The sequence below is a fragment of the Bubalus kerabau genome, chromosome 1 (assembly GCF_029407905.1).
Source record: "Bubalus kerabau isolate K-KA32 ecotype Philippines breed swamp buffalo chromosome 1, PCC_UOA_SB_1v2, whole genome shotgun sequence".
NCBI lineage: Eukaryota > Metazoa > Chordata > Mammalia > Artiodactyla > Bovidae > Bubalus > Bubalus kerabau.
In genome coordinates, this window is record NC_073624.1 from 90,332,755 (window position 1) to 90,360,295 (window position 27,541).

At 48.4% G+C, this 27,541-nt stretch overlaps 1 protein-coding gene across 2 annotated transcripts; it reads left to right on the plus strand.

Moving 5' to 3' along the window:
• Positions 1–2,752: 2,752 nt before the first annotated feature.
• PFKM (phosphofructokinase, muscle) lies at positions 2,753–27,497 on the plus strand. 2 transcript variants are annotated; one of them, XM_055582008.1, is made up of 23 exons: positions 2,753–2,820; positions 5,922–6,011; positions 13,127–13,200; positions 14,006–14,083; positions 15,663–15,852; positions 16,072–16,237; positions 16,944–16,988; positions 17,398–17,506; positions 17,621–17,716; positions 17,950–18,042; positions 18,582–18,707; positions 19,809–19,873; positions 20,447–20,510; positions 21,249–21,398; positions 22,433–22,503; positions 22,831–22,918; positions 23,008–23,160; positions 23,643–23,807; positions 24,721–24,782; positions 25,012–25,123; positions 26,434–26,533; positions 26,613–26,718; positions 26,961–27,497. In XM_055582008.1, the coding sequence occupies exons 2-23, from the start codon at positions 5,930–5,932 to the stop codon at positions 27,103–27,105; spliced, it is 2,340 nt and encodes a 779-aa protein (XP_055437983.1). In that variant the 5' UTR covers positions 2,753–2,820; positions 5,922–5,929; the 3' UTR covers positions 27,106–27,497. The 2 variants fall into 2 exon arrangements, with proteins under 2 accessions (XP_055437983.1, XP_055437986.1); XM_055582011.1 differs by lacking the exon at positions 2,753–2,820 and having other exon boundaries at positions 5,837–6,011.
• The last annotated feature ends 44 nt before the right edge of the window (positions 27,498–27,541 follow it).

Consider the following 27,541-nt stretch of genomic DNA (forward strand, 5'->3'; position numbering starts at 1 on the left):
TTTGTTACTATCACAACTTTATTTGATATTTCATTGAACAGAATATATTTTTTGAAATTAATAGGCTTTGTTAGAGCAGTTTTAAACTTACAGAAAATTGAGCAGATTGCGCAGTTTCCATATATCCTGGCTGTTTTCTGCTCAGTTTCCCCTATTATTAACATCCTGCATTGGTGTGGTACATTTGTTACAATAGATGAACCAATATTGATGCATTATTATTGACTAAAGTCCATACTTGACATTAGGGTTTGCACTTTGTGTTTTATGATTCTGTAACTTTTGACAAATGCGTAATGTCATGTATCCTCCATTATAGCATCATACAGAATAGTTTCACTGCCATAAACATCCCTTGAGTTCCGCCTATCTATTGCTCCATCTCTACTCTGAACCCTCAGCAACCATTGATGTTTTCGCTGTCTTTATAGTTTCACCTTTTCCAGAATGTCATATAGTTGGAATCACATAGTATGCAGTATTTTCAGACTAGTTTCTTTCACTAAGCAGTATGTTTTAAGATTCCTCCATGTCTTTTTCCTGGCTTTGTAGGTCATTTTGTTTTATTGCAATATTTGATGGATGAACCACAGTTTGTTGGAGAAGGCAATGGCACCCCACTCCAGTACTCTTGCCTGGAACATCCCATGGACGAAGGAGCCTGGTGGGCTGCAGTCCATGGGGTCGCGAAGAGTCGGACACGACTGAGCGACTTCACTTTCACTTTTCACTTTCATGCACTGGAGAAGGAAATGGCAACCCACTCCAGTGTTCTTGCCTGGAGAATCCCAGGGACGGGGGAGCCTGGTGGGCTGCCGTCTATGGGGTCGCACAGAGTCGGACACGACTGAAGCGACTTAGCAGCAGCAGCAGCAGCCACAGTTTGTTTATCCATTTACCTTTGGAGGGACATTTTGGTTGCTTCCAGTTCCTGGCAATTTTGAACACAGTTGCTATTAAACATTTATGTGTGGGGTTTTGTATAGGTATAGTTTTCAACTCACTTAGATAAATATCTCAATATGATTGCTGGATCATATGGTAATGCTATATTTAGCTTTGTAAGAAACTGCTAAAGTATCTTTAAAAGTGACTATACCATTTTACATTTGTATCAACAAAGAGTTCTTGTTGCTTCACATTCTTGTCAATATTTGGTACTGTCAGGTTTTTGTTCTAATAGATGGTAGTGGCCTCTCTGTTTTAATTTGCAGTGCCTAATGACGTGATTTTAAGCATCATTTCATATGCTTATTTGCCATCCATCTGTCATCTTTGGTGAGGTATCTGTTAAGATCTTTTGCCCATTTTTTAAAAATTGGTTTATTATCTTTTTATGGTTGGGTTGCAAGAGTTATATATTCTCAATACCTGGTCCTTTATCAGATATATGATTTGCAAATATTTTCTCCCATTCTATGGGTTGTCTTTTCACTTTTTTGATGGCAACATTTGCAAAAAGTTAATTTTGTGTAGTCGTATGTTTTTATCATATGACGTGCATTGTCACTTCCGTTGTTATTGTTTGCAGTATGTGCAGGTGCAGAAACAAAAGTAAGCAAGAGGCGGGGCGGTAAAAACAGCAAGGAGATGAGAGATGGCTGTGGAGAGGGGTTGAAACAAGGCATGGGTGGAGCAGTGGAAAGAGTAAAGAGGAACTGGGTAAAAGGATGCACCTCTTGCTCAAGTAGTACTTGATCCATGTTCCCAGGATGGATTCTTCTTGCTTTGTAGCCCAACAGATATGATTGCCTCACTGTCAGAATCCTGCATCCCCTTCTACTGCAGGCTTGAGAATGAGGCTGTCAAGGCAGGGTTCTTGCCTCTTAGTTTAGCGACTAAACAACGAAAGCAACTCTCATTCCTCGCTAGCTTCTCTGTATTTTCTCTGAGAAAGGTATGTAAGTGCAAAAGGGGACGTTTTTGACGTCCCTCATGAGTTTGAGGAAACTCCAAGAGATAGTGAAGGACAGGGAAGCCTAACGCGCTGCGGTCCATGGCGTCGCAGAGTCAGACCCGACTGAGCGACTGAACAACTACACAGAAAAAGTCAATACCAGTGATCAATGTTCCTCAAGGGCAGGGATTCTGTTTCACTTATTTTCATCTCTCAGAACGTAATACAAAACCTGGCACACAGACTTCCAATAAATGTTTGTTTAAAGTGACCGAAGGCTTTCCTGGCGGCTTAGACGGTAATGAATCTGACTGCAATGCAGGAGACGCGGGTTCAATCCCTGGGTCGGGAAGATCCCCTGGAGGAAATGGCAGCCCACTCCAGTATTCTTGCCTGGAGAAGTTCATGGACAGAGGCTACAGTCCTTGGGGTCGCAAAGAGTCGGACACGACTGGGCGACTAACACTTAACAAAGTGACAGAGGTGGGAGACAGTCGACAGGGCCAGAGAGGGAGGCTTATTTTTAGTTGCGGAGGATGTTTGAATGCAGAAAAGCCCCAGCTAGGAAAACTGTCTCTGAGGACAACAAGGGGAGCAACTAAATAAATTCTGGTTCCCACTGTGTACCGGAGCTGATGCCTCCCTAGCTGGATGTGGGAACCCTTTGGGGAGCGGAGAAACTAAGCCCCTGTCACGTTTGTGCTGTGTTCTTAGAGGGGAGGGGGAAGGGGAGGAGAAAGGCGAGCAGAAGCGGGAGGAGCCTCGCGGCCCGCATCAGCTTAGTGGAGGATGAAAAGCCTCTCCTCTTTCCCCTCCCCGGCTGCCTCCACCTGGCTCCTCCCAGTGTTCGCCAAGTTCCCCTCCCCCTTTCCCCAAGGACAATCTGCAAAGAAGCCCGGGCGGAGGAGAGCTAAGACTCTAAGGCAAGAGGGGCCCTTGGGTAAAGAGCGAGGGGGATAGCCGAGAGCGAGCGAGGTGGGAATGAACGTGCTGGGAGTTGGCGGTGGGAGAGCAGAAGGGAGCAGGCAGGGAGAGAAGAGGTGGTGCGGCATCAGAAGGAGGAGCTGAGGGGGGATGGGTGACGAATCCTAGCCCCTCGACTCGTCTCCCTGACTCGTCTCCCTCGCGTGCACACCCTGTCTCTGCCTGGGAATCAGGGATGGGTGGGTGGTGCTCCGACCTAGTAGCTCTCGGCAGCCTGACTCCTACCCTGGCACTCATCCAATACAAGTCAGCGCTCCTAGGATGCTGCCTCGCCTGTATTTCTACCTCCCTCGTGCTTCTCTGCGCACCTGAGATTTTATATATAGGTTTCAACATATCTGTTTCTACATGTGTGTCACTGTTGATCCATTTATTTATGACTCTGCTTGTATATCTGTGTCTTGTGCCTCTATAACAATTTTAGAGATGCAGCAGAAGAATTTGAGCTGGTTTTTTTTTTTGCAGGTCAGCACTCCCCACCTTCTCCCCCCCCGTTTATGATGCATTCTCTCCGTCACTGAAGCCTCTGTGGGTGGAAGATCCCTGTATGGATTTCTATCAGGGATGAGCTCCCAGAGTGAATAAGCAGAGGAAAACTCAGGGAAAAAGGGATTGGCACAGTACTCAAACGTTTTGTTCTTTTCTTTCCAAAATTTAGCCTTCCTATTTGCAGCAACCACTTAGGCTTTCTATTCTTGAGAACTGCAGAAATTTGCACATGAACACTCATTAAATAGGAGAGTGTCTCTATTCTTGTGTGTTTGTATTCCTCTCACTATTTGTTGCTATTTGCTTTCTTAAGTCCTGTTTGTATCTGTATGTGTTAGAAGTAGAAGGAATATGTATCCAGGCATATTTAAAATTTTTTCTATATTTGTGTGCCTCTCCAGTTGTCAGTTCACTGATGTGCATAGGCTTCGGTAGGTTGTGGGAAGCTTTAACAAATGAAAATGATCCCCCCACCCCCCAGGAGCTTTCAGTCTAGTTAGGGAAAATGACTTTAGCAATCTTTAGCTTAGGTATCTGCAAACTTTTTCCTTTGAAGGCCAGATAGTAAATGTTTTAGGGTCTCTGTCGCAATAATCTACTCTGCTCTTGTAGCACAAAAGCAACCATAGATAATTATCAGAAGACTGTGAGTGGTATGAGCACTGAAAACTGAATTTCATATAATTTCCATATGTCACGAAATTGCTTTTTCAACCACTCAAAATGTAAAAACTTTTCTTAGTTTGCTGCCTTACAAAGACATTGGAAGGGTTCAGTTTGGCTCCTGGGCTGTAGTTTGCTGACTCCTTATTTAGCCCAACCTTTTCAACACATAAGAAGCAACTAAAATATCACATAAAGCAATAATTCAGTCCTAAGCGGGTGATCTGGTTTCAGAAACACTATGTGATTTGAGGAGGTTCAGAAAGAAGTACTCCTTGACCTGTGGTAATCAGTGAAGGCTTAATAGGTTTAACAGGAATGTGACTAGGACAGGCCTTAAATATTAGAGTAGGATATTGATCTGTGGAAAGAGCCAGGATAGCCTTCCACACAAGTGATGCAATGTGCAGAGGCACAAAAGTGGGGAGGAACAAAGTGATGTTTAGATGTTAATGGAGCAGAAAATTTGCAGGAGCTAAGGTTGGAGCTCCAGGCAAGAGTTAGGTCATGGAAGCTTTGAATGCAACCCAAGAAGTTTGGGTTTATCTATCAGTACTGATTATATGCAGCATATTTGTGAACCTGTGTTTGTTAACAACACTACGTATGTTTGTGTATGTTTTCTTCATGAGTGTCTCATTGCATGTATTTTCTTGGCTTGTGTATGGATTTATATGTGGATGTGACCTGTGTCTTTATCAGCAGCTACCCTGATTGTCCCAGGGTTCACATCTGAAACATGAGCTGTACTTAAAGGTCATCAGCTCCTGATTGTGTGAATGAATCCTCTCTCCACTGAGGCCTCAGAGGCCTATGACCTTCCCTTGGAGGTTTATTTGGTGTCTGAAATAAAGTGGAGAAGGGAAGCACAAGCAGAGGGAGACCAGCTATTGAAGAAAACAATTCAGATGGAAAGAGGCCATGAGGACAGAAAAGAAGGATAAAGGAAGATAATAAGAAGGAGAATAATAGGGTTTGGTAACTGTTTTTATTCTTGAGAGTAAAGAGGAGATAAATTTTAAAAATAACAGCGGTTGGTTAGCCTGGATAACTGGGAGAGTGATGATTCAGTTGGCATTTTTATGGATGCAAAAGTATGTCTTGTATTTTCCTTTGAGAGAGATAAGTCCTAAAGACAAAAATATGAAGGTGTTCACATGTTATGTGTACATATTCATGTCTCTGTGGCAGTGATTTTGTGTTACTCTTCCCATTTGGTAGTGTTTAGTGTGAGGGGCAAGGCCTGAAGATAAAGGATCAAGAGATGCATAGGAGGCAGAGACTCTGAGAGAGATGGGAAAAGCCAGAGAAAGTCCCTCACCATTCCTAAGCCTGAACCATTATTTTGCCCAAGCTCCAATGTGCCTGTATAACCTGGAACTCCCGTTCCAACTTAGCCCATTTCCATAACACCCAACTCAAATCTTAACCAAAACCCAACCTACTCTTGTTTTTCTGCTTCTGTTTTGTTGGTTCGCAGTGCCCTAAGCCTCATTGATTCCTGTCCTCTGCAATAGCCCTTCCCTTCATTAAAAGGGAGGATTCTGAGGCTAACTTAACTTTTCTCCTTTCTCATTTCTGTTCAGTCACCCACCCTTCTCCTTGACCTTAGCTTCTTCTCCAAATAGGCTCCAGTTGGGGTGGGAGGGATTAGCCAGGACTTTTGCGGTCTTAGGCTTGATTTCTGTGACATTTCAGCCTGTCATTCTGCGAGGGTGTGGTTCTTTTCTGGAAGAAGTCCAAAGATCCTAGGCTGCAAACCTCAGACTCTCAGTATAGTGGGACAGCCTGACTGAGGTGGCTCTAGCCAGTCTAACAGAGCCATCTTCCAAGCTCATAGCAGCCTCGATCCCATTGTATCCTAACTGGCCATTCTTTTGAATTCTAGAGTGGATCATGACCCATGAGCACCATGCAGCCAAAACCCTGGGAATCGGCAAAGCCATCGCCGTGTTAACCTCTGGTGGCGATGCCCAAGGTAAGGAAGAGGGCCCAGCTTTGGGAGAGGGCTTGGCTGGGAGGCCCTGCAAAACCCACAAAAACCATAGTTGGGAGGCCCCCTTGAATTTCTTGACTCCCTCAGCTTTAGCCTGTAGAACAGAACTATCCTCCTTAAGATCCTCCTGCTGTGCATTTACACAGGGACCTGGGGCTTCCCCCAAAATCTCTGTTAGGTCTGAGTCCACACGTGCTTTTGGATTTCACTTGTCTACTTTTTTTTTTTTAACTTTTTATTTTATATTGGGTTATAGCCAGTTCACAATGTTGTGGTAGTTTTGGGCAGGGAACAGAGGCACTTAGCCATACATATACGTGTATCCATTCTCCCTTAAACTTACTTGCTGCTGCTGAGTCGCTTCAGTCGTGTCCGACTCTGTGCGACCCCATAGACGGCAGCCTACCAGGCTCCGCTGTCCCTGGGATTCTCCAGGCAAGAACACTGGAGTGGGTTGCCATTTCCTTCTCCAATGCATGAAAGTGAAAAGTGAAAGTGAAGTCGCTCAGTCGTGTCCGACTCTTCGTGACCCCATGGACTGCAGCCCACCAGGCTCCTTCGTCCATGGGATTTTCCAGGCAAGAGTACTGGAGTTGGGTGCCACTGCCTTAGGTCTTCATAACGCTTCTTTCCAAGTTTCTCTGAAGATCTGGGACAATTTGGGTCCTTCGGTACTCAGAAAACTGGTGTTTTCTCAAACAGGATTGGAAAGGAAACTAAAAAGAGATAAAATTGTTGAGAAGGCAGTAGGTGGATTCACTTCAAGTACATTGGAAATGTTGGGAAAAGGAGGGGATTTGGAACTGGTATTTGATGGGCTCTAGCAAATCTTCAGGAGCCAACTCTGGTGTCAGGGCTCCTGTGTGGACCAGGGTCAGGCGCTCACTCTCACAACACGTTTCCTTCTCCTAGGCGCACGTCCGCATCATTCTGCCGTTCTGTTTTCTCTGACCTCTCCTGCTCTTCCGTTCCTTTAACCCTTAAACAAACAGGAAAAGCAGCAGTTAATCAGTACATACCAAAGGTTGTGGAGGGTGGGTAGGGGGCGGCAGGCGGAAGAAAGCAAAGCCCTGTGGCTTGAGTCCAGGAGACCTGGGAGTCAGAACTGTCAGTTATATGGAAAGATGAAGAGAGAAAGAAGGGGATCTCAGCTGGCCTCCCCTTCCCTCTGCACCTCTCTTCCCTCGGGTTTTTAAACACCCACTTTGTATAGAGCCCTGTCTTGTGTGTTGTGGAGAAGCTGATTGCCTTTGGGAACTGTAATTTAATGAGGAAAGATGTCATATGTTATTAAAATTCTTAATAAATAACATAATAACATAAATAACAATAATCAAGTGTGTCTTAGCCCACTTATCCTACTTAGCCCACTCTATCCTTATTCTTAGGATAGAATCCACTTATGTATTGAAATGGTAGGCCTTGGTTGGACTAACCAGGGAAGGCTTCGTGGAAAAGATAGATTTCGAGAAACTGAACTCTTCATTCAAGTAAAGTGCGTAAATTGGTGCATGATGCAATAAATATAACACTAATTCAGTAAAAAGTGAATTGTTGAGCATCTGCTGTGTGCCAAACAGGATGGGAGATGCTACGCCTTCATCAGTGAAAGATTCACCCATTATCTTTGTTCTTATGACTCTTCTAACTAGTATATTAGTAAAGCTAGACTTTAAGTATATTTTAAACTAATATTTAATTATAATTGTGATATCTGTTATGAACAGGAAAACAGAGGAAGGAGGCAAGAGGTCTGAGTTTATGAATAGTAGCCAGATTAGGAACACAGACCTGGTTTCTGTTGCTTCTCTCTCCTCTCCTGGAAAGAATCTCATATCAGTACTGAGTTCCTCAACATAAACTGAGTATTGGTCCTAAAACCTTGGTAGGATGGCCTGTGGAACTGGATTGTCAGATTAGGGGAAGCAAGAGCCTGCTAAAAATCCAGATGAGGTCCACAGAGTTATGAATTTATGAAGAAGCAGAGGTTTCTGGAGAGGGAAGGAGGTTTTAAAAAAAAGAAGTCTAGGATTTAACATGGGTCCAAGAGCAGCAGAGCCCTTACACCTTCTGATCCGGAGCAGAGAGACTCTCCCTCATTCTAGAGACAGGCACAGTGTACCCAGGGACACATCCCACTGCAAAGCCGTGTAACATCTCAGGTGCGTGTCAGTAGGGACGGAGAGTGGTAGGATAGAATTCTTGGGAGGAAGGAAGCGAAACAGCAAACTCAAAGTAGATTTGAGAGGTCCCAACTGAAAGGTCCCAACTGAAACATTTTGAACAAATGTTTAATTGTAATTGCTCAAACATTTAATTATAACAGCTCAAATGGAGAAGTGGCCTGCCTGGAGATAGGTTTGTGGGGCCCTCATTCTCCCAGGGAGAGGCACAGGAAGGTTTTTCCCTAGAGGCTGTAGGCCACATGGCAGAGAGAGGTCAGCTCTATAAGATCCAGAGGCGCCTCAGCTCTGTTGTTCCCTGACCTTAGCAAGGTTGCTGCTGCTGAGTTGCTTCAGTTGCGTCTGACTCTTTGTGACTCTGTGGACTGTAGCTCACCAGGCTCCTCTGTCCATGGGATTCTCCAGGCAAGAATACTGGAGTGGGTTGCCTTGCCCTTCTCCAGGGGATCTTCCCAACACAGGGATCAAACCCGCGTCTCTTAGGTCTCCTGCATTGGCAGCCAGGTTCTTTACCACTAGCGCCACCTATTAGCAAGGCTAATAGCATCTTAAAATAGAAGAGTGGCCAAGAATCAGACATCTTGAACTCAGAAACTGGGCTGATTAGATGCCAGATCCTAACCCCCTTTCCAGCCCAGAAGTGGTCCCAATCCTCCTGAAACCACACTGCATTTGGGCTAATGAAATGGGCATATTCTGCTGGAAAGGACCTTAGTCACCTGCTCTATCCCTCTGTCCTCAGGCAGTCTATTCCAAAAGCATATTTATCCTATTTTTAAAGGTTCATTGGAATAGGATTCTATTCCCTCTCCATAGCTGTTCTAGGATTTACAACTTTTAATTACGTAGCCGTCAGAAAGTATAATTATATCTAACAAACGTTTGCTCCTCATGTCCTTTTTTTTCTTATTCAAAGTTCAGTTAAGGTAGAAAGAAAAATTGTAGCAAAAAGGTAGTGACCAAGTCATTTATTTGTTTTCTCCTATCTCATGTCATAGACCTATCCCCTGTAGTCCTCCCTACAGCCTCTTCCCAACAGGCTGTAATTGGAGACTCCAAAGTACGTGCTTCTGATGCTCTCCAGAGTCCCTCGTGGCTGTGCCCAGAGTACCCCTGAGTGGTGCCTGTAATCTTATCCTTCGTCTTGCTTCTAATAAGGCAGACAGCTGCTCATGGAGGGTTATTTAGGGCAACATGGAACAGCCAAGGACTGGCCTGGGACCAGAACAGGCCGGTGACATTAAGTAGGAGAGCCCAAAGCATTACTGGGACTTTCTAGTATAATCTATACAGCCCAGTCTGTGACTTCTAGGGAACTAAGGGTACAGAGGCACAAAAGTGGTCATAAAACTGGGTTCCAGGAAACACTCAGATATCCAGTTCTGAGGCAGGGAGGATGACCTCTGAAAGTTGGTATGGTAAAAAGGCAGAGCGAGGGGAAAGGAGAATCTTCTTCTCTTGTGGGATTTTTCTTCTGCCCAAGAGACTTAGATGTTTCTTGCCCACCATCTATTGTTTGTTTTACACTTAAAACCTTTGAAGTGATTGTTTTCCTTTAATTTTTTTCTCCCCTACCCTTCCTCAGCTCAGGAGAGGAAAGAGCATTCCAACCTATACATTTCAGAAAAATATTTTTTCTTTCTTTTGTAAGATTACAGATTTATACTCCAGGACTCCAGGTATCCAAAAGAGAATCCCACAGGCCATGGGAAAGTCTAGAAAATAAACAGTAGTTTCATATTTGTCCTGATTTTTAAAAATTGGATTTATTCATTTTTCCTAAAGCACTGATGGCTTTCCCTTGACTCTGACTTTATGTTTTTTTAATACACACAGGCTTTTCCTAAAGCTTCTGAGAAGGCCTCTCCCTTCACAGATTTTTTCACTTTTGGTTCCTTCAAGTCCATCGGTTAGATGTCTAGACTTTGCCTTGGTGATGTAATAAGTATGTTTTGACATCAGTGCTATCCAGTGACCTCTTGTTGGCAAGCCCAACCTTCCAGTTCTCATCTCGGATCAATTATCAGACATCTATGTCAAAGTTCCCACTTCTTGAAACTGTCCCCTTTGGCTTCTAAGATGTTGCTGAGTCCTGGTTCTCCTCCTGTCTTTCTTGCTGCTCCTTATTCCTTCAACACTGGTGTCCCTCAGGGTTCCATTCTTTGCCCCTTTCCCTTCTAATTTTACCTATTTTCTTGAGACGGTCTTCCAGGTCCGCATGGATGACCCACAAGAACTTCAAACTCAGTAGATCCAGATATGACTATATTATCCCCATCCTGATCTTCCCAAACCCAAACCCACCTCCGTTCAGCTAACTGCACAGTTTTCCCTGGGGCCCAAGGCAGTCATGGGGCATGTCCTCCTTCCTCTCCAACACCTTGAAATCTAATCACATACTGATTAGATGGAAGTCCCATTGCTTCTGTTTCCTTGGTTCTCCTGTCCAGTCTCTGTTCCGTCCCAAATGCCCAGGTGAGGCCCGATTGTTCTTGTCACTGCGGCCAGGCAGCCATCTAATGCTAGTGTTCCCTCTTTCCACTCTGTCTTCCGCATCACTGCTAGAGTGATCTTTCTGATCCACAGAGCTTATTATGTCCCTCTGCTCTTCAAAGATTCCCCATTGACTGTAACTTTTATGTTTTTTAAGTTACAGACCTCTTTAAGAATCAATGAATGCTGTGGACCTTCTCCCAGAAGAAATGCCCTTGCCCACAAAGCTTTTCATACAGTTTCTTGGGATTCATGGATTCCTTGAAACCGTCACCCATGGATCCCCAGTCAAACCCCGGCTTCCAGAATAAAAACTAGCCTTCCCTCAATGGGCACACAGGTCCCTGCCCTGCTGCACATCTTCATCTCTCTATAGTTTTCCAGTTTATTCTTAATAATACAGAGTTATGTAAGGCTACTCCTTGACCCTCAACGTTATTTGTGCTATTCCTCCTGCCTATAACACTGTCCTCAGATTCGTCCATCTGACCAAAGGATTTGAAAGGAAATTATCCTTTTGGTCTCAGGACAAATGCAGTCTTTTCTGTATCACCTTCCCTGACTTCCTCCTGGCATCATAGATGCTTCTTCTCCTCGTCCCCATTGCACTTTGTACAAATCCCCTCCATATGGATCCAAATTAGAACCACACTATAATTCCTCCCGTTTTTTTTTTTTTTTTTTTTTAATTTTAAATTTTTTGGCCTTGCTAAGCAGCATGTGAAATCTTAGTTTCACAACTAGGATTCATGCCCCCTGCAGTGAAAGTACAGAATGTTAACCCCTGGACCACCAGGAAAGTAAGTCCCTCTTACCTTGTCTTGAGTACCATTCCCAAGTCCTTTATCTTTGTATCCCTAGACACTCTGTCATCCCCGATGCATCTTTCTCAGTGCCTGCATAGAGTTAGGAACATGAGAGGTATTTAATAAATATTTGTTAAGTAAGTAAATAGTAAGGCATTCAGTTTGATTTGGAGCTTGAAGCCATGTAAAACCAACTTTTGTCGACCTGCAAACAAACAAACCTGAAAAATAGATATTCTGGCCTTTTTGATTCTATTCAGTTCCAGATAGCTTTGGATTATGCAATAGTTCATGATGGATTTTAGCCTGCTGCTGCAGATTTTTCCAATTACTGGCTTCTCGAGTGCTTATTGGTATTTCTCCAGGCAGGTTAAGGACCACATGAATAGATTTTAGGTTGAAACAAAAATGTGTAATGTGTACAGGGCTACCTGAGGGAGGGTGATTAAGTGGTTCACAAGAAGTTGATCTGTCATGGCATCGCTCCAAGCCCTTCCTTACATTATAAGGTACGACAGGGTTACCAAGATTAAGACCCAGGAATGTCCCACCAGTGAGACTGCTGAGCACTAGCAATGGCATTGTTTCTACTGTGGTTGTCTGCACAACCCTGTGTTGTATGTTGTGACAGGTCAGCTCCCCCTGTACTCTTGGAAGACAGGGTTCTTGTCATTGAGCAGCTGCTAGGAGAAGGATGGTACTCACAGACGAGGATGCGGGAGAGGCTTCTCCTCTGTTTCAGGCCCAGTTGCTTCTCCCAGTGGAAACAATAATTTACAGCGTGCTGTTTGGGTTCGTCATACACATACCACACACAGGGTCACAGGAGAAGATCAGCACGGGAGAAGGAGAGCATAGAGTCTCCACTAATTATGCCTGCACACTTGGTCACAGCCTCTTCGGGTAGTTTGGGAGCCAGAGGATCTCATTGCGTGGCGCACACTGGAACACACACCAACGCAACAACACTAAAAAGCTGTGTATGTGTGGGGACTGGGAGGATCCACCAGTCAGTAATGGACATGCTCATGAATAGCTTGCAAAGGGTCAGGTCACTGAGCCCAGAGTCATGTCTTTGTCCTGAGAAGCCTATACAAGCCGGATGCCAGATTCACTGCAGAAGACAAGGAAAAGCCTGGTGTAGCCATTGGGATTAGCATGGAGGTCAGCAGTGTTGGTTTAGACATTTCAGATTTGGATTAAAAGCTGACCTCATCCTCGCTCTGTAACCTCGACCTATTTGAGCTTCAGTTTCCAAGTCTAAAATGGAGGCAACTCCCAGGTTGTGGGAAGGATTAAATGAGTTGATGATTGACAAGCATCTAGCAGCATCTAACCCCACAAAAAGCATGCAAGATGCTTATCCCCCAGGTTGCCCTGGCATGGAAACGTTTTAGGAAAGATGGAATTTTGGGAGGTTGGGGAGGTGAATGGAGGTAAGTTGTGTAATGTTAACATTGAATGAAGTAATTCAGGGTTAATGGGAAACACAGAAGACTTGGATGAGGGGATTATAGATTCAGAGAAAAACCTTGGAAAAAGACTGACTCAGGTCTTAGAGCCCAGGGCTGCTTTTCTTAGGAGTAACTTCTCTCTGACTCTTTCCTCCTTGCAGGTATGAATGCTGCTGTCAGGGCTGTGGTTCGTGTTGGCATCTATACTGGTGCCCGTGTCTTCTTTGTCCATGAGGTTGGTTCTCTGCTCTGATCCCCATCACTCTTTGTTTTTTACTCCCTCTCCCTACCCTCTCTCCTTATCGCCTGGTTATGTGTCTAATTGCTCTTGATTCTGTGTCCCCAAGAATCACTCCTTCCCACTCTGGGCTCCAGTAATGATGGTGGAGCCCAGAGATCTGCAGACCAGATCCTCGTCTTGCCTGTTCAATTTAAAGTAACAAGTAATTCCGCCTTCCCTTCAGCTCCCCACAAACAGAGAGGGAGGCTGAAACAACTTAGTATTTCACATCCAGAATCAGAGCCTCAGGAGGATGAATCTGTTTCTGCAGTTGTCTTACTTTCCAGGGTTCTAACTCCTCCTTGCTTCCCTCCTCTCCTTTTCCACTCATCCTTTCTCCACTCTTCTTTTCTTAAGGTCTGTCTCCCTTTTTTCTCTGAAGTGTTATCGTCTCTTTTCAAGTCATGTTTCTCTCCTTTCTCCTTCTAACATCCCCTTCTTTTTTTCCTCTTTTGCTGCTTATCAAAACCATCTGTCATCTAGTTCCCCTGGGAGGAAATGGGATGAACCATAAATAAGAGAAATTGAGATTAAATGTTAGGAAGGGCATCCTGATGTTTCACGAATGAGAGACACTAGAAGAGGGTATTGGAACAATTGATGTCTCCTGCCTTGGACTGTGTTTTTCTCAGGAGCACCCAGGCATCAGTGATGGGAGGTGACTTGATTCTCAGGGAACCTCTTCCCAGGGACCCTGTCTTAATCCTGGGGGTTTGGGGGAAGCCTAGCAGAGGCTGAATGGATGTAATGTACCCCACAGGGTTATCAAGGCCTGGTGGATGGTGGAGATAACATCCGGGAAGCCACATGGGAGAGCGTCTCGATGATGCTTCAGCTGGTATGTTCCAGAGGGCTCCGTCCCCTGTTTGTGCTGTCCTTGTCTCACCCCATTTAGGTGGGGCTCATGGTTTCCTGAATTCCCTGTGATGTGGCTTAGTAGGAAGGGTTTCTATGACCAAAGAGGGGCTACATTTACCCTTTACTCTTTGCATTTGAAAACATCACCCTGGTTTCCTGGGGCAGGATGTAGGGTTGGGATGTGACCACAGGACGCTTTGTTCTTTATAGAAAGGTCATAGGTAAGACTTGAGGAGCTGGCATGTAATGGGTCCTGCTCTGGGGTCACGGGGAAGGTCAGGCCCTGAAAATAACCTCATCACGGGACTGGAGCCAGAGCCAGAAGTAGAGCTGAAGTTTGCCAGTGCTCATGTTATGATGATGAGGTGACCTGAAACCAAACCTTTTAAGGAAGGAAGGAACTGGGATAGCCTTTTAGAGTTTAAAAAAAAACCCCTAAGATGATCTTGATTGTATCCACAGCCCCTTTTGCTACTTTCTCTAAGTCATTCTATACCCATTTTCTGATTTACTGAAAAATCTACACAATACATTTGTATTCTCATTCTTTACCTCAATCCCCTAAAAAAAATCCATGAGGAGAAACAATGAACAGCACTTAGTGAAGATTTAAACAGGCAATGGCACCTCCATAAAGTAGTCTGAGAATGAGCCAAAATTCTGCATCAGTACCCACGAAGGCATGGATGCCCAGAGTTCATATGATTTGTGAAAACCCTGGGTGTGCTCTCCTCTCTTGGGGTGTCTACAAGCTCCTGGGAGTTTAGGGCTTTCCCTACTCAGAGCTGTTTTTTCTGTGAACGCCTGGGTCTTGTGGGTCCTCCCACTGGCACACAGATCTCCAGGCGCAAAGGGGAAAGTGGACTGAAGTCACTGCTGCTGCTTCTTACATGTCTAAGATGAGAAAGATGGAGATCATTTTAGAAACCTACATATATGTGTGTATTCCCTAGGTCTCTTTAGGACAGTCACCATGACAAAGCCTTCAGTGGCATAGGCCCATCTTAACCATCTTCTAAGAGGTGTAGCAGAATGTGGGAATGACCTCGCGATGCCTCAGCCAGCACCATCTCACCTTTCTTTAGAAGGGACCAGTGGGGGAAAAAAATCTCAGTGAACTACAGGGAGGTGAAAAACAGGGAAAGTTCCATGTAGGCTCATGCAAATCAAGCTGAAAATCAGGATAAAGTGAATAACTTTGAATGCAGTCAAGCTAGCTAGGCAAATGAAATAGAAACGTGTCAAAGGCAATTGAGACTCACATGTCTTTCACTAATGGCTAAGCTTGTACAACTCTATGCCCTTAGACAACAGACTTAAACATCAGTATTCATGATTCTGGAGTTTGAAACTCATGTGAGTTTCATTAACCCTTTTCATGAAGAATAAAACTTTAAAACCACACACACACACATACATGAAGGGGCCAGTGACTCTTCAGGATGTCAGGGAACTTCCTAGGGAGCCATGTGGTGATGTTGGGATGGGGGAATCCTAGCCTGTTGAGCCCAAATTTGGCCTTGTCACCTGGGGAGCTGACTCCCACCTCTTCCCCAAAGGGAGGCACGGTGATTGGAAGCGCCCGGTGCAAGGACTTTCGGGAACGGGAAGGCCGGCTCCGAGCTGCCCACAACCTGGTGAAGCGTGGGATCACCAACCTGTGTGTCATTGGGGGAGACGGCAGCCTCACTGGGGCCGACACCTTCCGCTCTGAGTGGAGTGACTTGTTGAGTGACCTCCAGAAATCAGGTGAGTGCTGCTCTGTCGGTGTGGTTTCTGCGCATGTGCACACCACGCCCCTCCTCTCATGGGAGAAAGTTGTTGCCCAGACCCAGAGGCAGTCTTTGCCCTCCTCTTTCTGCCATTGTTGACAATTGCCATGGACTGCAGCCCCTGCCCTCTCCAGGCACCTGCTCCCTAGCACTGGGGACCTCACCCAGGGCCCCCTGCTTTGCTTCCCCTCATCAGGCAAGATCACAGCAGAGGAGGCTACCAAGTCCAGCTACCTGAACATCGTGGGGCTGGTTGGCTCAATTGACAATGACTTCTGTGGCACTGATATGACCATTGGCACCGACTCTGCCCTGCACAGGATCATAGAGATTGTAGATGCCATCACCACTACCGCTCAGAGGTGAGGGCCCAGAAGGAAGCAGCGTGGGAGGATGGAGCTGGAATAGATCAGCCGGCTGAGTACTAGAAAAGATCAAAGTGCTTGAGCTGTGATACTATTGTGATCAGTTTTCTGGGGACTAGAACACTGTTTTTAACTAAGAATTATCCCTGGAGCACTTAATTTTACTGCTCCATACCATAAGACTCGCCTCTGGCCACTGTCTACCCACACGTGTTGCTCTGCAGGCTTTAATACCTGTGGGATCTCCTAAATGACTAAGACAATTCCAGGGCCCCCCAAACCTTTCCAGCCATATCACAGAGATCGTAGAGGCCATCATGCCACAGGTCAGATGGGAGAGACTCAGGGGAGGCAGTGCAGGAGAATGGGGGTACAGAGGGGTGGCAGTCTCCCAAGGGCAATCCTGGAGTTTTCCAGGTCAGTCGAGTCCTCTCTCCACTTCTTTTCCCTTTGCCCCTTCCCTTCCTGGTCCCTCCTTCCCAGACACAGTGCCTCAGTACTGACACCAGTACTGACACCATCAGGCCTGGGAAGGACACCCTGTGGCTAAAGCGATTCCCCTGGGTCTTCCAGGTCTATCAGAAGAAGGGCCACAGCATAAACATACACTGAAGATAGGTTCCTGGGCCGCGCTGTGGGTGGCGGCCCGCAGGTCTGGCCATAGGAACATGTGGACTGTGTGAGCCCTGTGTCTCTCTTGCAGCCACCAGAGGACCTTTGTGTTGGAGGTGATGGGCCGGCACTGTGGGTAAGACTGCCCCCACCATCTTAACTCGTTTATCCTGTGTACAAGCAGTAGCCCTTTCCTCTTCTCCAGGGACCTGGGGGGCTCCCCATGGGGGCAGATCAGGAGGTCTACACACTTCTCTTGGTGTGACCACCTTTCCTCATCCCCACCCACCTCCCTTACACACTGTACACACATACAGTGTGAAAGAGCAGACAGTGCTCTGAGACTGGGAGCCACTGAGGCAGGTGAGTGTGAATAGAAGGGCCTCTTGAGGGGCAGAAGCTCACTGAGCAGCTGTCTCGCCCCGAGAGTGAAACGGGAGCTCCGCAGACCTTCCACCTCCAATGGCGCTAGTGGCCTTGTCGGGAACGGGGGAGGCTGGCCGTGCTCTGTAGCTCCGCCCTGACACTACTGGCTCTCATCTCAGATACCTGGCCCTTGTCACTTCCCTCTCCTGTGGGGCCGACTGGGTCTTTATTCCCGAGTGTCCACCAGATGACGACTGGGAGGAACACCTTTGTCGCCGGCTCAGCGAGGTACTGGCACTTTGTCTTGCCCTTTGAAAATCCCCTTGCCCTGTTCCGCTGCTGATGGCTTTCCTGTCCATCAGTTTTATGACACTGACCATTTTGTACTTTGTTCTCAACCAGACAAGGAACCGTGGTTCTCGTCTCAACATCATCATCGTAGCTGAGGGTGCGATTGACAAGAATGGGAAACCAATCACTTCTGAAGACATCAAAAACGTTAGTATGGATGGAGCCAGAGGGGCCGTGACACCTTACCGGCCCTGGGCCTGTTCCCCAGTAGTTTCCAAGTCTCCCCCTAGTTCTTGTGCACATCTCTCCCCAGGAGTCCAGCCCGCTGGTTTCCTCCCACCCAGGAATCATTACAAGATAAGAGGCTGAGTCATCCTTGATTTATTTGGATCCCTGCTTGATCCCTCTCCTTGACTCTGCATCTCTCTCTGTCCCTTCAGCTGGTGGTTAAGCGTCTGGGATATGACACCCGGGTCACCGTCTTGGGGCACGTGCAGCGGGGTGGGACACCGTCGGCCTTTGACAGAATCCTGGTAAGTCATGGGGCTCTGTGGAACCCTCAACTTGCTGTCCTTCCCAGCACAGGGGCTTCAACCATTGCTCACACCACTCCGTCACCAGCCTGTGGACCGCAGTGGGCCTTGACTCATTGCCATATGCTCAAGAGTTCTCTTTTGTTGCAAAAAATGATGGGAGATGCTAGGCTTCACTAGGGTCGAATATCTTACAGCCTGAGTGAGAGATTAAGATCTAACCTTAGACACTGTTTGTACCCCCATCCTACTTTCATCAAGAAGGGACTCTTACTCAGCCCCAGTAATCCTCTTGATAACTATAGTGGATATGGTTCCCTGGAACCAGGAAGAATCTTTTGGGGCTCTTCTGGCAAAAGGAGGAAGCATCATCAAGCTTTAGATGAAATGTGGGTCAGAAGGTAAAGCCCAAGGAGTTCTTGGCTATAGTCCTTAAATGTGGAACTCAGCTCGTGATTTGGAAAGGGCCTTGGATGACCAAGTCCTCCAGGCCGAGACCAAAGGGGAGGCTTGGACCAGAGCGGCTTTGCTTCCTGCAGGGCAGCAGGATGGGTGTGGAAGCAGTAATGGCGCTTTTGGAGGGGACCCCGGACACCCCAGCCTGTGTGGTGAGCCTCTCTGGTAACCAGGCTGTGCGCCTGCCCCTCATGGAGTGTGTCCAGGTGGTGAGTACTGACCCCAACCCACCTTCCTACTAGCCCCAGCCCCTGTCCATGTGAGATCTGATTGGGGTGAGAGCAGCTCCTGGGGCTGCCAAGGCGGGGTGCAGGTGGGGAGGCTGTGTGCCACAGGAAGGAACATGAGGGGAAGGCACTCAGGGGGCTCTGTGCAGGAGCTGTCCCCTCTCCAAGCCTCAGTTTCCCCCTCTGACAGATGTTCCTAAAGAAGATACAGACCGCTACATCCTACCTAATGAGACCCAATATCTCCTAATACCCACTCTCAGGAGACACGCAGTCTCTCTCCAAACCTTATTAAAAGCAGGGGAGTATTATCAAGGTCTGGCTGGATAGCTCATCCCTCACTCTGATTTCTCTCTTGAACCATCACGAGGTTACTGATAAGTATTCACCTTGAGCGTGAGTGTAAGGATTGGAGAGAAGATGTGTAAGTGGTCTGGAGGATGCTAAGCGCTCAGGAAATATGGCTCTAATTATAGAGGAATCGCTCCTTTGATACCACAGAGCAGATGCAGTGGCTGGGAGCGGAGGTGTCAGGTTGCCTCTCAGGCCTGGCTCCCCAGCTCCTGGATGCTTCTGTCTGAGACTCCGGAGTCCTAATGACTTACAGACCAGACAAGCTCCAGCCTCGCCTGGAACTGGATCTCTGAAAGCCCCCCAGCCAAGGCACTGGCTCACAGAGCAGAAAGCGGTGGAAGCATGGGGCAGGGATCAGACTTTCTTCCTAAGTGGTCATCTGCAGATGACCAGTCTTAATTTTCTTATTAGCTTAGAGGCCACCATGAGGCTGGAGCCCTGCGTGTAGAATGGAGGGAGATGCTGTGTTATTTGTGTGTGCTCTGCCATCCTGCACATCTTCTAGTAAATAGAGCCTAGATTTAGCCCTTTTCTTCTGCTGCTCGTTACTCAGAAAATTAAGGGAAAACACAGACGCTTCTCCTTCTGTGAAAGTGTGTCGGCGGGGTGGGTCCTGGATGGGCAGGGTCCAGTCACCAGCCCAGAGCCGGGCAGAGTCTCAGTGTGGGATGGGAACCCAGCTGTGTGCGGAACACTGGCCTGATTCTGAGTGTTGCCCTTCTTCCTCAGACCAAGGACGTGACCAGGGCCATGGATGAGAGGAGATTCGATGAGGCCATGAAGCTGAGGGGCCGGTGAGGAAATGACCAGGAATTCTCTAGCCACAGAAATCAGACATCAGAATGAAGCCAGAAATCGATGTAGCACAGACCCAAAATAGGAGCTTCTGTTTTCTTCTCTTCTTATTGTCTGTGCAACAGTTTCTTCCCAAAGAGAACTAATTGTGAGATGGCCAGGAGGCTTGGTTCACTCCCAGGATTCTTTCCCTGGCCTTAGCTTTTCACAGTTTATTATTGCTGTATGTGGACCCAGCTAGATCATGAGGGTCTCTAGGCAAGGTGGGGGTGGTGCTCAGGGGTGTTTGGTAAGTTTATGGCCTCTTTATACCCACCTGCTCCCACGCCCCACTAATCCTTGCTCAGGCTCTGCTTCTGTCCTTGGAGGCTTGCCCTGTGGAACTTCAAGCTGGTTTATACCCACCCGCTCCACACCCCCAATCCCTGCTCAGGCTCCACTCATGTCCTTGGAGGCTTGCCCTGTGGAAGTTCATGCTGGGAACAGAACTTCAGACCAGATCCCCTTGGCTGCGGGCCTTGGGGAATGGCCTGAAAACACCGCTCTCTCTCTCTCTCTCTCTCCTTTTTTAGGAGCTTCATGAACAACTGGGAGGTATACAAGCTTCTGGCTCACATCAGACCCCCAAAGTCTAAGGTACTGGCAAGCTGCTGTCTCCCCTTGGCCCTCTTTCTCCCTCATCCTCCCACTATAAAGTGCGCCCCTCAGTCCGCTCAGCCTTCAGCCTTGCTGACTTCTTTGCCTGCCTGTGTCTTCAGTGCTGAGACCCAGACACCACCAAGTTAATTTTCTCTCACCCCAGATACAAGCCTGTGTTCTTAGTGTGCCCTGGATGTCTTGAACCCAAGACCCACATCCACTTCAGGGCTGACAAGATAGCATGCAAAGAAGGGGAAAGAAGCTCATGTGTTATTTCTCTGGGCAAATCTGGAGTAATCACATCTAAGTGTATTTGAACCATCTCTTCCATTGGTGTAGTGGTTCTTAATATTTTATCTACACTAGCATGATCTGGATTACTTATTAAACATCATGCATATTCCCTCCCTCCAAGGGAGATCAGATCAGCGGTGGGGCCAGGAATATGCAGGTTTAATAAGCTCCCTGGGTGGATCTGATACAACAGGTGGTCCAAGGATCCTACTTTGAGCAACACTGCTCTGGAGGGTCTCGTGTTCATTGTGCAGTGATGTCTGGGATCAGGAACCGCAGCTTTATTGATCTGTGGTGAAGACTTCTGCTTCCCTGCTGTGGGGGAGGGGCAGACTGTGCTGGCATTCCCTGGGGGAGGGATGTGCCCTCAGGACCATGAGGGACTCGGAGGCCAGCTCCCCTCACTGACCTGTCCCCCTCCCTCTCCACTTCCTTCCGCAGAGTGGCTCCCACACGGTGGCCGTGATGAACGTGGGAGCGCCGGCCGCGGGCATGAATGCCGCTGTTCGCTCCACTGTGAGAATCGGCCTCATCCAGGGCAACCGAGTGCTGGTGGTGCACGACGGCTTCGAGGGCCTGGCCAAGGGTCAGGTAGGGGGCGCTGGCTGCAGGGCCGGGAGCAGCCGTGCAGAGGAGATGGGCAGCAGCTGGCCTGTCTGCTCCCCTGTGTTCCCCCGTCCCTCACAACCTTTTTCTTGGGGTTCAAGCAGAAGTAGATACAGGGGTCCCCCCTTTTCTGCGGGGGACACATCCCCAGTGGATACCTGAAATTGTGAGAGCACCAAACCCTATGTATAGTTGATCTTAAACAACTTGAGTTTCAACTGCGTGAGCCCACTTATATGCAGAATTTTTCTTTTTTTGATTTGGCTGTGCCACACATCTTCCATGATCTTAGTTCCCCATCCAGGGATTGAATCTGGGCCCATAACAGTGAGGGCACTAAGTCCTAACTGGACCTCGGCAACTCCCCAGAACTTTTCAATAGCAAGCACTGTGGTACTATATGATCCGGGGTTGGTTGAACCCATGGATTCAGAGCAGTGGATATGAGAGCCGGCTGTAAATTTACATGTGCATTTTTGACTCTATGGAGTGTGGGAACCCACACCCCCATGTGTTCAGGGGTCAGCTGTGTACTACATGTTTTCCCTGTACTAACAGGCCCACTGGACAAAGGGATGAGTCACGTCTCGGGTGGGATGAAGCAGAATGGTGCAAAATTTCATCACGCTACTCAGAACACACCATTTAAAACTTAGGAATTGTTTATTTCTGAAACTTTCCACTCAGTATTTTTGGGCCAAGGTTGACAATGGGTAACTGAGAGCTTGGAAAGTGGGATCACAGATAAAGGGGGAGCTACTGTATTTAATTTTAGGGCAGTGGGAGGAGGCAGGAGGCACTGAAATGAGCCCTTTGCACACAACGTGTCTGTTATAATTCTCTATCCCAGAGTTCAGCACAGGGCCTGGTGTAAGATTTGTGAGTGAGCCGTAAGGGTGGAGGACGTGCAGTGAGGTGGGAGAAGCCAGTGCCTGGCACAGCTCTGAAAAGGGGATGGGCTCAGGGCTCGGGCAGAGGTCGCAGACCACGATGCAGACCTGTGTGACCTCCCCCCACAGATCGAGGAAGCTGGATGGAGCTACGTCGGGGGCTGGACTGGCCAAGGTGGTTCTAAACTTGGGACTAAAAGGTGAGCGGCATTCCAGGATTACCTCCACCTAGTCACCCTAAAGGCAGCCCTTGCATGTGGGCATCCGCTCATTTGGTTGGGGTCCGCTGAGACCAGTGCTGTCGTCTGGGTCCTCAGAGGGCAGACGTGTCCATGCAGACATCCGTTAGCAGCTCTGGCGGCTCAGAGCCCCAGCGTGTGTCCTTGGATGGGGTGAGAGTGGGGTAGGAAGGGGGCGCAAGTTAAGAAATTATAAACACAGTGCCTTCTAATGCTCGCTTTTCTCTCCCTTGATTTTGCTGTCTCTTCCCCAAATTCTATTCCCCTCCCCTCACCCCAATCAACTAGGACTCTACCCAAGAAGAGCTTTGAACAGATCAGTGCCAACATCACGAAGTTTAATATTCAGGGCCTTGTCATTATCGGGGGCTTTGAGGTGAGCATCCCTGCCATTTCTTCCTCTCCTCCTGCCCCTGCCCCCGCCTTCTCCCCCTCATTCCTGCCCCCATGGCTTTGTCTTCTCAGGCTTACACGGGGGGCCTAGAGCTGATGGAGGGCAGGAAGCAGTATGATGAGCTCTGCATCCCCTTTGTGGTCATCCCTGCCACGGTCTCCAACAATGTGCCTGGCTCAGACTTCAGCGTGGGGGCTGACACTGCCCTCAACACCATCTGCATGGTGAGGGTCCCCGTGGCTTCCAAGCCCCTGGCTGGGGCTCCAGTCCCTGGACCGAGTCTGGGCTAGGAAGTGAGCCACTTGATTTGTACCAGCCAAGTGGCAGCGTGAGAAGAATACTTCTCAAGCTCTGCGTTTGCCCACACTGCGCTTCACATGTTGTGTCCATCCTCCTCGCTGTGAGTCCTCTAGCCTGGAGATGCATCTGTACTCCGCACACCAAGTGATTTTCCTTTCTGAGGCCCTACATCCTAGTTCCCCTAGCCCGAGCACAGGAAGCGTAGGAACAGCTTCCTTCTGGGGGATGAGGTCCGCATTGCACTTGCCAGATGTGCCTGCCATCCTTGTTGGCGAGAACTGGAGGGGGGCTGGGGCCCTGCTGGCCTAGGGGGACATCGCTCCAGAGTCGGGTGACGGTGGGGCCCAGAGAAGTGACAAGAGTCACATCCCTGACCCTGTCTTTCTCTGATGTGTTGTCTCTGCAGACGTGTGACCGCATCAAGCAGTCAGCGGCAGGCACCAAGCGCCGTGTATTTATTATTGAAACGATGGGCGGCTACTGTGGCTACCTGGCCACCATGGCAGGCCTGGCAGCCGGGGCTGATGCTGCGTATATTTTTGAGGAGCCCTTCACCATTCGAGACCTGCAGGTAGATGGCTACCCAGAGCTTGTTAGGAGGCTCTCCCCTGCCCCATTGGTCCCCATGTCCCCGTGGAGACCTAAGCTGTGAGAGCTTAAGGCAAGGACAGAGCTGATGGTCTGTGGAGTCCTAGGAAGAGTGCCGGGCAGGCGTGCTGTGGTTGGACATTCTGTATGTGGTGCCACTCCTACTGGAGCATTCATTTGAAGGGTGGCTGCAGCTAAGCCCTTTATGTGCCTTTTTGCATTTTATTTTCACAACAGCCATGCACGGGAGGGGTTATCTCCATATTACAGATGAGCAAGGTTCAGTGAGGTTATAAAACTTTTCTAAGCTTTGAGTAGGCGGTTTAACTGATTGAAAAAGTTATGTCCCCCCTACTTCAGATTTTCCTTGCTACCAAACGGACCCCAACTCCATTTTTGAGGGGATTCCCTTAGGATCCTCTTCTAAGATCTTCATTCACTGGAGCCACAGAGAGGAGGGTGGCAGGCTGCGGGAACTCACTACTCCAAGGGCCCAGCCGTCAGTGGAGGGTGACCCTCTCCGTCCTTCACCCCCGACTCAAAGCCTAGACGGGAGTGTTTCCTCCGCAGCGAGTCACTGCTGTCCACGAATGCCACCCATTTAGGGACCGACACCAAGGGCAGGGCTGGCTCTCTGAGGATGGAAGAACTGAAACCCCTAGAAAGGGAGATCGGGAGGGGGTGGAAAGGGGCTTCAAACTGACAGTTCCCACACTCTCTCCAGCTTTCCCTCTGCCTGCTCTGCCCAGCTCAGCTGGGTCTTCACTTGTCTGACCTTCTTAAAGGGATTAGGTGCAGGCCAGCCCTGAGCTGTCAGCAGCCCGCCCTCCTCGTGTGCCTCTCTCTCCTGTAGAGGCCTGCTCAGCCGGGTTTTGGACTTTCCATTTCATTTTCAGGTGAATGTGGAGCATCTGGTGCAAAAGATGAAAACAACTGTGAAGAGGGGCCTGGTGTTAAGGTACCTCGTCCCTGGCCTGCTCCTGAGTGAGGAGGAGCAGCAGTCAGGCTTCGGCCCTGGCCAGACCGCAGCCCTGGCTGGCGCACCCCGTGGAGTCTGTGGATACCGTGCGGGAGAGCCCGGACCCTGGGAGGAGATGGAACTGGGAGGGACAAAGCCCACAGAGCTTGGAGAAGGCAGGGGGAGGGAGAGGGCCAGCGCCGGGCACAGGCTTCCATCTCTCCTGCAGGAACGAGAAGTGCAATGAGAACTACACCACTGACTTCATCTTCAACCTGTACTCGGAGGAGGGGAAGGGCATCTTCGACAGCAGGAAGAACGTGCTGGGCCACATGCAGCAGGTGGGGCAGACACACCGTGCTATCACCAGATGGCCACAGAAAACCCCCACCCAGCAGCCAGAGCCTCCCAGTGGCCTCCCACCTGCTGGTGGCTGTTGGGGCCGCCACAGCATGGCCTGCAGGCTCCGCAGTCACAGAATCTCAAGTCTTTACCTTGGAAATGGCCTGAGAGATTCTGTGGTTCAGCCTCTTTATTTAGGGCAGAGTTTCTCCACCTTGGCACTCTTGCCATTTTGAGCTGGAAACTTTTTTGTGGTGGTTGTGTGGGTCGTAGGATGGCTTAGCAACACCCCAGACTCTACTCACTAGATGAGCCCTCACTGGTAACACACCCTCCCCACTTGTGTGACTGAAAAAAAGTCTCCAGACATTACCAAATGTCCCCTGGGGGGCCAGGTCATCTCCAGTTGAGAACCACTGCTTCAGTGAAGGAAATGAGGCTCAGAGAGGAGAAGTAATTTTCCCAGAGCTGCTAATCAGGCTTGAGTGAGGCCAAAATGAGCTGGCTCAGTGCTTTCCCCACACACCATGCTGCCTTCGTGGGCACCTGTGAGATGAGTGTGGGCACCTTGCCAGGGTTGGGCTCTGTCTCCACTCACTAGGGTTTCCAGGGGAAAGGAATCTGCATCCAAGGCAGGACTCACTCATAGATGCTGCTAGTGGTCTGAGACCTGCCCCATCCCAAACCTTCCCCGCTGATGCCACATAAGTGTTGACCTTTGACCTTTCTGTACCCACAGATGAATTCACATTATCTCAGTTTGAATGGGCTTATCAGCTCCTGAAGGAATGGGGTACTATTGGATAAAGTATGAAGACCTCTTTTCTGTTTTTCCTTCCTTCCCAATTTCCCACTTACTTTTGCTTTGTTCAGAGAAACTGCATCATGTTTTATATTATTCTGAGGTGCTACCAAGGCACCCAAATTAGGTCACAAGGAATACTTGTTCATCGATGGTGACTGACAAAAGCTGCTAGGCTAGTGAAGGTCAGGGAGCTGACTGAGAGGCCAGAAGGATTAGGAGTAAATGAACAGGGTCATGCAGCCAGGGAGCTAGAAGAGGCAACTGGGAGACCAAGCATCCCCTCGTACTAATTACTCCTAGAGCTGATAAACCGCCAGACGTGCCAGCCCAGCTTGCCCTGGTGCCCTGCCCGGTTTCAGGATTTCCTTTCATAGTTAAGACTTCTGGATTCTTGTTTCTGGTTATAAACCTGAGACCCATCCTTTCATTTTTCTCTGTGTATTAGCATGTCTTTGCCACTTCGCTAGAGTCCTGCCCCTTGAACTTTTATCACTCTTTTTCCAGGGTGGGAGCCCAACTCCATTCGACAGGAATTTTGCCACTAAAATGGGTGCAAAGGCTATGAACTGGATGTCAGGGAAAATCAAAGAGAGTTACCGTAATGGTAGGTGGGGTAAGAGGGTGAGCCGCTTTCCTAGAAGCCGGTTCCCAGCATAGAAGCTAACTGACTCTCCCTGTTGCAGGGCGGATCTTTGCCAATTCCCCAGACTCGGGCTGTGTTCTGGGGATGCGTAAGAGGGCCCTGGTCTTCCAACCGGTGACTGAGTTGAAGGAACAGACGGATTTTGAGTGAGTACATCTGCCTCCTGGGGTGGTTCCCTCCCCAGCAGTTGCTGAGATCTACTCTTCCCAGGCTGTTCACGTCTTCAGTCCTTTTTTCTTAGGGTTAACACCTGTAGTCATACCTACTTCAGATGTGATGCTTAGGTCCCAAATTCAGCCTCTGCTGCTCCACTTCTTCCCATAGCCTTGGATAGAAGTTGATTGGGGGTGCTGAAGATTAAATCATCATCTACTTCGTTCCTCTGCAGGCACCGCATCCCCAAGGAGCAGTGGTGGCTGAAGCTGAGGCCCATCCTCAAGATCCTCGCCAAGTACGAGATTGACTTGGATACCTCAGAGCACGCCCATCTGGAGCACATCACTCGGAAGCGGTCCGGAGAAGCTAACATCTAGGCCTCTGTGCCAAGAGAAGAATGGATTGTCTGCTCGTGGTCAGCTCACTCCAACAGATCCAAGACCATGTATTCTCACGTGTTTCAGTGCATTTTCCATTAGGTTTCCTTTTATTCTGTAACTGCAGCCATGGTCAGCTCTAGCCAGGGAGCTGGGGCAGGGGCCGTAAGTGGAAGCTCCCTGTATGTAGAATTTCTCCTGACTTCTACCCCAGCTTCCTGTGTCCTCTAGTACCACTGCTCGATTTCAGTTACTTGGTTAGAATTTTCCTAAAAATAAGCTTTATTTATTTCTTTGTGATAACAGTCATGCTTCCTCTACTGCTACTACGACAGTGACACACCACTGCACCAATAAACGCCAGCTGGTCTCTGTGCCTTGGCTTCTCCTCTTACCATCTTCACAAGGGCCTTCCTGTCAGCCCCAAGCAATGGAC